The sequence below is a fragment of the Salvelinus sp. IW2-2015 genome, linkage group LG22, assembly GCF_002910315.2.
Source record: "Salvelinus sp. IW2-2015 linkage group LG22, ASM291031v2, whole genome shotgun sequence".
NCBI classification, from domain to species: Eukaryota; Metazoa; Chordata; class Actinopteri; order Salmoniformes; family Salmonidae; genus Salvelinus; species Salvelinus sp. IW2-2015.
Window position 1 is genome coordinate 5486746 of NC_036862.1, and position 9483 is coordinate 5496228.

The 9483-nt window shown below is 44.1% G+C and overlaps 1 protein-coding gene across 1 annotated transcript in view; it reads left to right on the forward strand.

Moving 5' to 3' along the window:
- Window positions 1-9483, forward strand: part of LOC111949927 (protein jagged-1b) — a 56853-nt gene that overhangs the window by 39262 nt on the left and 8108 nt on the right. The window contains exon 9 of the mRNA XM_023967278.2: window positions 1635-1748. Within this exon, the coding sequence (XP_023823046.1) occupies window positions 1635-1748 (114 nt within the window). The remainder of the gene's footprint in view (window positions 1-1634; window positions 1749-9483) is intronic.

A 9483-nucleotide genomic window follows, 5' to 3' on the forward strand; every position in this document is an offset into this window, starting at 1 on the left:
AGAATCCGACAAGGACAGGAGCGGAAAACAGAGGGAGAAATAGGGACTCTAATCAGAGGGCAAAATAGGGGACAGGTGTGAAAGAGTAAATGAGGTCGTAGGGAGAATGAGAAACAGCTGGGAGCAGGAACGGAACGATAGAGAGAGAGAAAGAGAAAGAACCTAATAAGACCAGCAGAGGGAAGCACAGGGACAAGACATGATCAAAGACAAAACATGACACTCCCTGTCTGTATCGCTGCTTATTTTCCTTTAAAGTGTGTGGGAAAGTATGAGAGTCTGGCTGTGCTCAAAGAAAGAAGGCAATTTAGTCTGTCTGTCGCTCTCTCTCTCTCCCTCTCTCTCTGTCTCTCTCTCTCGCTCTCAATGGACACCATGTTGAAATGAAAATTCTCAAGGCAATTACATTGCAGTTGTGATACCAATTAGAATGCTATTATTTACGGAGCGTTTTTTGACAACATGGCTTACAGTTGAACTATCTATCTACTGTTTGTCACTGGGTGGGAGCATGAAGTCACACACACACACACACACACACACACACTCTCTGGGGGACAGACTATCGTTTCGAGTTTTAGGGCATGGATGTCGGGAACCACAACACGGCTCTGTTCTTCGACGTGATTTATATATTGAACATTAATTAGAGGGTACTTTGTTTGTTATTGACTTTCCCCCTGCGCTGCGGTGGCTTTGAATTGGGTTACTGTGCAGGGCTGGGGTCAGGACCATGGAAACTGGTATGACTGTAGGGTTAGGTAAATTGGAAAGGTTACGAGAGAGGGGCTGACAGATGAGAAATGTGCGCTTACAGTGGCTGTGCATGGAGAAACGACTGTACAAATATGCCATGTTAGCCTATGGGTTCACCCGACCTACCGCTCTCTTTCTCACTGACGCTTTCTCTCTCACTTCCTCCTTCCCAGCCTCTGCTTTCTACCCATTCTCTCTATATTTGTCTCCCCTTTTTCTCTGTTTTTGAATTCCTCTCCAGAGTAGTGGAACGAGGCGTGGCTGCTCCTTCCTCTCCCCTCTCCCTCTTTCTCTCTCTCTTTCCCTATCTCTCGCTCCCCTATCCGTCTATCTCTGGATGGGAAAGCGAGCTTAGGAGATCCGGTGAGGTGTGAACAATGCGCAGCAGATGATTTTATTTATCAGTGTTTGCTCAGGAACCAGAGCAAGAGAATAGGGGAATGAAAACACGGCCCGCAGGAGCATTCGCATACCGACAGAACAACTAGGAACACACACACACACTCACACATGCACATGTATCGCTAACACACACACTCACACATGCACATGTGTCGCTAACACACGCAACGTACAAGTGCACAGACATTTTTACATTTATATTCTAGTCATTTTTTAGCAGACACTCCAATCTAGAACGACTCGTTATGCGTGCAAATAAGAACGATGAAACAACCACATAAAACAAGCAATAATAGGAAAAACATTTCTAGAAAATGAGGGTAAGTACGAATCACGTTGAACACGCAGACTTGACAATTGGTTGGTTGATAAATTGTTTGATTGTTTGGTTGATTCATGTTCACTGGTTCTTTTATTGTTGGCCGTATAATCAAATGATTTAACTCGTTGATGAAATGATTTCTGTCTCCTTTTAGTGGTGCGGCAGTGTGACTCAAAACCGTGTGGGCGCGGAGCAACGTGCCAGGAGTCTCCGGAGAGGTTCCAGTGCCTCTGCCCCCCCGGCTGGACTGGCAGAACCTGCCGACTAGGTCAGTGAGAAGGACGCTATGGAACACTAGTAACCTAGAAGAGAAACCTCTTCTGTATAGATACGTCGGTATATCCACACAAAGCACTTCAAGCTAGAGAATCCAGACATCAGATCGAACTCAGTATGCGTACAATGTTACACTGTGTCCATTACCCCCCAAGCACTCTCATATTCAGAAGAAATTCCCCAAAGCCCTGATGCATAATTAGTTCTAATGACAGATGATACTTCAGTAGAGGCTTTGTATCAAATCAAGTTAACGAGCGCGCGCACGCTCGCACACACACACACCACCACCCACACACACACACCACACACACACCCACAACCCACACACACACACACACACACACCACACACACCACCACCACAACACTACACACCACACACCACAGAGGATGCGGGGCTCATTAGTGTCCGTGGCATGTAGCCTCGTGGTTAAGAGTGTTGGACCAGTAACCGAAAGGTTGCTAGATTGAATCCCGAGCTGACAAGGTTAAAAAATTGTGTCATTCTGCTCCCGAACAAGGCAGTTAACCCCACCTGTTCCCCGGTAGGCGGTACGTCAATGTATTAAGAATGTGTCTACTTCATCACCCTCCCGGATCCGGGATCCTCCTCATCAAAAAAGCTGACTGGCTATACCTAAGCCTAGACGGGGACAGGGATATCATATAAACTGATAATCTTTCATGACAAATCATCAAGTCCATACATGCAAACTGAATAGAGTATAACATCTTGGTTGAACCCCAGCCATCATGTTCCGAGTTTTTTAAAGCTCTCTACAGCGAAAACAGCGTTAGTGTATTTCTATTTCAGCTAACCACAATAGCCAAACAACAACCGCATAATTTTCACCATGTTTCCCCACGCAAAGTACTTTTCAACAAAAACCGACAAAATAGAAGATAAAATTTAGTCCACAAACCAAGAACAACGGTCAATCAGATGACAGTCTTTATAACATGTTATTACAATACATTTATGTTCTGTTCGAAAATGTGCAATATTTGACGGTATAAATTCAATAGTTTTACATTGCAGCCCCACATCAAAAATAGCCACCAAAAGCAGCCAGATAATACAGAGAGCAACGTGAAAATACATTAATACTTCATTCATTTTAAAAACATTTATGAAAAATACATGGTGTACAGCAAATGAAAGATAAACATCTTGTGAATCCAGCCAATATTTCCGATTTTTTAAGTGTTTTACAGCGAAAACACAATATAGAATTATATTAGCTTACCACAATAGCCAAACACACAAACGCATTTATTCACCGCAAAGGTAGCTTTCGCAAAAACCAGCAATAGATATCAAATTAATCACTAACCTTTGGACAACTTCATCAGATGACAGTCTTATAACATCATGTTATACAATACATTTATGTTTTGTTCGAAAATGTGCATATTTAGAGCTGCAAATCGTGGTTATACATTGTGAATACGTAGCAACATTTCCCCAGAATGTCCGGAGATATTTTGGACACTCACCTAATCTGACCAAAGAACTCATCATAAACTTTACATAAAAAATACTTGTTGTATGGCAAATGAAAGATACACTGGTTCTTAATGCAACCGCTGTGTTAGATTTTTWAAAATAACTTTACCACAACATACAGCTTGGGTTATTGTGAGACAGCGCTCACCAACACGGCGGAGAATAGGCATCAACATATTACACAGAAATACGGAATAACATCATAAATGTTGTCTTACTTTTGCTGAGCTTCCATCAGAATGTTGTAGAAGGAGTCCTATTTCCAGAATAAATCGTTGTTTGGTTTTAGAATGTCCATTTCTTCTGTCGAATTCGCGCCACAATGCTAGCCAAGGTTGCTAACATTTCCATCCTCTCTTGGCGCAAAGAACGGAAAACTCCAAAAGTCCCAATAAACGTTGAATAAACTGTTAAAAAACCTACTTTATGATGTTATTATCATATGTATCAAATAAAATCAGAGCCGGAGATATTCGCCGTGTATACCGAACGCTTTTCAGAAGACAATGTCGAGGTCCCTCGTGCGCCGTCGAAGACAAAGAAAATACCGGACCTGTCACTCCAAAAGCTCTTGTTCGGCCTCAGATAAAGCTAGACACCCCATTCCACCTTCCACTGCCTGTTGACATCTAGTGGAAGGCGTATGAAGTGCATACATATCGATAAATAAAAGCCAGTTGAATAGGCAGGCCCTGAAACAGAGCCTCGTTTTCAGATTTTTTATTTCCTGTATGGAAGTTTGCTGCCAAATGAGTTCTGTTTTACTCACAGATATAATTCAAACAGTTTTAGAAACTTCAGAGTGTTTTCTATCCAATAGTAATAATAATATGCATATTGTATGATCTAGAACAGAGTACGAGGCCGTTTAAATTGGGCACGATTTTTTCCAAAGTGAAAACAGCGCCCCCCTATTGACAAGAAGTTTTAACTGACTTGCCTAGTTAATTAAAGGTTATATTTAAACATAATAATTGAAGACATAGTTCGGGATGACAGTCTCCTTATATCCCTCTGTGTTGTAGTGATATGTCACACTGACACCTGATAATCACCTACAGTTCCACTTCATAGCGCGCAGTACATTGCTCACATTTAACTTGTTTGCACTCAGCACACGCACACAACACAGCCCAGGCTTTAGCTCTGACCCACAGGATAGGTTCCCAAAACTCCTGACCCTCCATCTGGGAAAAACAGACTCAGTACACACACAGAGAATATACGTTTCCATAGTTCTCTCTCTGTCTCTGAGCCCTTCCCAGTCTTCACTGTGTGGGTCAGTGAGAATCGCCTGCCTTCAGGCTGTTCCTACAGAGGTCAACGCTTATCTACGTGTAGTGTTGTCTCTACGTGTGTCTCTACTGTGTTGTCTTCTACGTGTGGTCTCCTATGTGTTGTGGTCTCTACGTGTTGTGTGTCCTCGTACCGGTGTGTGTGTCTCTGTGGATCGTTTGTTGTGTCTCTACGTGTGTGTTGTGATGTCTCTAGTGTTGTGTGTGTCTCTATGTGTGTCTCTATGTGTGTCTCTATGTTGTGTTCTCTAATGTGTGTGTCTCTAATGTTGTGTCCTTAAGCGTGTTGTCTTATGTAGTGTCTCTACGTATGTCTCTATGTGTGTCTCGTAACGTGTGTCCTACTGTGTGTCTCTTTAACGTTGCTCTATGTGGTGTCTCTACGTGGTGTCTGCTATGTGTGTCTCTATGTGTGTGTGTCTCTAGTGTGTACTCTATTGTTGTGGATGTGTCTCTATGTTGTGTCGCTCATGTGTGTGCTTCTAAATGGGTGTGGGTGTCTACCTATTGTGTGTTCTATGTGTGTCCTCACTGTGTCTCCTATGTGTGTGTATGGTTCGTCTATAGTGTTAGTGGTGCTACCTGATGATGTGCTGCTTCAGGCATGAGTGATCTACTAATGTGTGGTTATGTGTGTCTCTACGTGTGTCTCTATGTGTGTATGTCTCTGATGTGTGTGTCTCTTGGTGTCTGCTAAAACGTGTGTCCTCTTTTATTTGTTTTGTGTGTGTCCCTATGTGTGTGTCTCTATGTGTTAGCTCTGACGTGTGTGTACTATGGTGTGGTTGATGTCTCTAATTGTGTGTCTCTATGTGTGTGTCCATTCATGTCGTGTCTCTACGTGTGTCTCGTATGTGGTGTGTCTCTATGTGTGGTGTCTCTATGTCGTGTGTCTCTAATGGTGTGTGTCCTCTTTGGGTTTGTGGGTCTCATATGTGTGTCTCTACGTGGTCCTAGTGTGTGTGTCTCATGTGTGTGTCATCGTAATGTGTGTGTCCTCTATGTGTGTGTGTCTCTATGTGTATTGTCTCTATGTTGTGCTCTCTATGTGTGGTCTCTACGTTATCTCTATGTGTGTTCTCTACGTTTCCTACGTGATGTCGCGTCATGTCTGGTCCTATTGTTCTCTGACGTGTGTGTCTCATGTGTGTGTGTCTCTATGTGTGTGTCTCTATGATGTGGATCCTATGGTGTGTGTGTCTCTAGTGTGTCTCTATGCTGTGTGTCTCTATGTGTGTGTGTCTCTACGTGTGTGTCTTATGTGGGTGCTCTTTGTGTGTCTCTATTAGGTGTGTCTCTATGTGTTTTGTGTCTCTACGTGTGTGTGTCTCTATGTGTGGTCCCTCTATGTGTGTGGTCCCTACGTGTGTGTCTCTATGTGTGTGTGGTTCTCTACGTGTGTGTGCTTACTTGTGATCGTGTGTTTCTGTGTGTGTCTCTACGTGTTGGTGTGTCTCTATGTGTGTGATACTCTATGTGTGTGTTCGTGCTCTATATGTGTGTCTCTATGTAGTGTGATTCTCTACGTGTGTGTGTCCTCTTATGTGTGTGTCTCTATGTGTTCGTGTCTCTATATGGTGTGTCCTCTACGTGTGTGTGACTTCTATCATGTTTCTATGTGTGTGTGTCTCTACGTTGTGTGTGTCTCTACGTGTGTGTTCTTATGTGTGTGTCATCGTACGTGTGTGTCTCTACGTGAGTCTCTATGTGTGTGTGTCTCTAACGGTGTCTCTAATGGTGTGGTCCTCTATGTGTGTGTCTCTTATGTGTGTGTGTCTCTAGTGTGTGTCTCACGTGTGTGTCTCTACGTGGTGGTGTCTCTATGTGTGTGTCTCCATGTGTGTGTCTTAATATGTGTGTTGTCTCTACGTGTGTGCGACTCTACATGTGAGCTATGGTCATGTCACTAATGGTGTGTGTGTCTCTCGTGTGTGTGGTGTCTCTACGTGTGTGGTGTCATCTATGTGTGTTGTAATCTACGTGTGTGTCCTCACGTTGTGTCTCATACGTGTGTGTGTCTTCTAGTGTGTGTCTCTACGTGTGTGTTTCTCTTACGTGTGTCTCATGTTTGTGTCACTCTGTGTTGTACTCTACGTGTCTCTATGTGTGTGGTGTCTCTACGTTGTGTGTCTCTATGTTGAGTGTGGTCTCTAATGGTGTGTCTCGACGTGTAGTGTGTGGTTGTGTGTCTCTATTGTGTGTGTCTCTATGTGTGTGTCTCCATGTGTGTGTCTCATGTGTGTGTGTCCTATGTGTGTGTCTCTATGTTGTGTCTCTAACGTGTGTCTCAATGTGTGTCTCTACGTAGTCTCTAATGCTGTGTCACTACGTGTGTCTCTTGTGTGTCTCTAGCGTGTGTCCTCTATGTGTGTCTCTATAGTGTGTCTCTGGAATGTGGTGTGGTGTCTCTATGTGTGTCTCTATGTGTGTCTCTTATGTGTGGTGTGTCTCTATGTGTGTGCGTCTATGTGTGTCTCTATGGTGTGTGTGTCCCTCTATGTGTTCTCTATGTGAGTGGTCATCTACGTGTGTCTCTAGTGTGTGTGTCCCTCTATGTGTTCTGTATGGTGTTCTACGTTTTCTTGTGTGATGTGGTCCTCTATGTGTGTGTCCTCATGTGTGTCGTCTACGTGTGTCATCATATGTGTGTGCTTCTAGTGGTGTGTCTCTACGCGTGTCTCTATGGTGTGGTGTTCTACGTGTGTGTCTCTATGTGTTCTCTAGACGTTGTCATATTGGTGTGTGTCCCTCTATGTTGTGTGTCTCTAATGTGTGGTCTCTAGTGTGTGTCTATTGTGTGTGTCTCTATGTCGTGTGTCTCTATGTGTGTGTTCTCTATGTGTGTGTCTCTATGTGTGTGTCTCTATGTGGGGTCCATCATCATGTGTGAGTCTCTAACGATGTGTCTCTATGTGTGTGTGTTCTATGTGTGGTGTCTCTATGTGTGGTTCTCTATGTGTGGATTGTCTTATGTTGTCTCTACTGCTGTGTGCGGCTCTACGCTGTGTGTGTCCTCTATGTGTGTGTCTCTACGTGTGTGTTTTTATGTGTGTCTCTATGTGTGTTCTCTTGTGTTAGTGGTCTCTACGTGCTGTCTCTATGTGGTGTGTGGCTGCATGCAGGTGTGTAAGAGTCTTCTACAATTGCGCAGTTGATTCTTGAGTGTGTGTTTAGTGTGTGTGTGTGTGTGTGTTAGTGTGTGTGTGTCAGTGTGTGTCTATGTGTTGTGGTAGGTGTGTGTGTCTCTATGTGTGTTGTCTTGTTGTCTCTACGTTGTCTGCGTGGTCTCTACGGTGTGTCTCTACGTTGTCTCTATGTGTCTCTATGGTGTGTCTCTATGTGTGTCTCTACGTGTGTCTCTATGTGTGTCTCTATGTGTGTGTGTCTTCTATGTGTGTCTCTTAAATGTGTGTCTGCTATGTTGTGTTGTCTCTATGTGTGTCCTCTATGTATAAGTGTGTGATAGATATAAAATGTGTGTCTCTATGTGTGTCTCTGACGTGGTTGTCTCTATGTGTGTGTGTCTCCTAGTGTGTCGTTGATGTGTGTCTCAAATCGTGTGTCCCTCTATGTGTGTGTGTCTCTATGTGTGTGTCTCTATGTGTGTCTCTACGTGTGGTCTCTATGTGTGTGTCTATCTATGTGTGTCTCTACGTGTGTCTCCTATTGTGTGTGTATCTACGTGTGTGTCCCTATGTGTGTCTTAACATGTTCTCTATGGTGTGTGTTCCTCATGTGTGTGTCTCTATGTGTGTCTCCTACGTGTGTGGTCTATGTGTGATGTGTCTGCAGTGTGGTGTCTCTACTGTGGCTGTGTCTCTAATCGTCTGTGGTGGTCTCTAGTGTGTTGTCTGTGATAGTGTGTTGTGACGTTACGTGCTGTCTCTATGTGTTGTGTGTCGTCTCGTATGTGTGTGTCTGCTATGTGTGTGTGCCTGCTATGTGTGTGTCCTCCTAATGGTGTGTGTCTCTAGCTGTGTGTCGCTGTCTCTATGTGTGTGTTCCTATGTGTGTGTCTCTATGTGTGTCTCTATCGTGTGTCTCTACGTGTGTCTCTATGTGTGTTCTCTACGTGTGTCTCTTAACGTGTGGTGTAATCTATGTGTGTTGTCTCATGTGTGTGTCTCTATATGTGGTTCTCCTATGTGTGTGTTCCTTCTACGTGTCGTCCCCTAATGTGTGTGTTCTATGTGTGTGTGTCATCTACTGTGTGTGTCTCAGTTATGTGTGTGTCTCTTTGTGTGTCTCTATTGTGTGTGTCTCTATGTGTGTGGTGGTCTCTACGTGTGTCTCTATGTGTGTGTCCGCTCTAATGTGTGTTTCTATGTGTTATGTGTCTCTTATGTGTGTGTCTCACGTAGTGTAGTGTCTCTACGTGTGTGTGTCTCTACGTTGTGTGTCTCTACGTTTTGTGTGTCTCTACGTGTGTGTGTGTGTCTGTGTCTCTACGTGTGGTGTGTATATCTGTGTGTGTGTGTGTGTGTGGTGTGTTCTCTACGTGTTGTCTCTATACGTGTGTCTCTACGTGTGTGTGTGTGTGTGTCGGTCTCACTGAGTAACCTCTACAGGTGTGGTTGTGTATATCTGTGTGATGTGTGTGTGTGTGTGCTCTACGTGTGGGTCTCTACGTGTTCTCTACGTGTGTCTGTGTATGGAACGTCTCATCTCCTAACACGAGACCCCGTCAGGGACCTAACCACTTCCCATTGTGCTATAGAAGAACATTTTGGGTGTCTCTGTCACCTCCTCTACATTGACCTAAGAGTGTTGGTGTTGAGCGAGGAGGGTCTGCGAGGGGGGCGATGAAGGGTGTGAACCGTCAATCAGGAGACAGGAAAGCAGTCAGGTAAACGAAAACCCTGCTGCTGTCAGACCCATAAGGATTCGACCGACCCAGGGGTGAGAAAGAGCAGAGAGACCGGG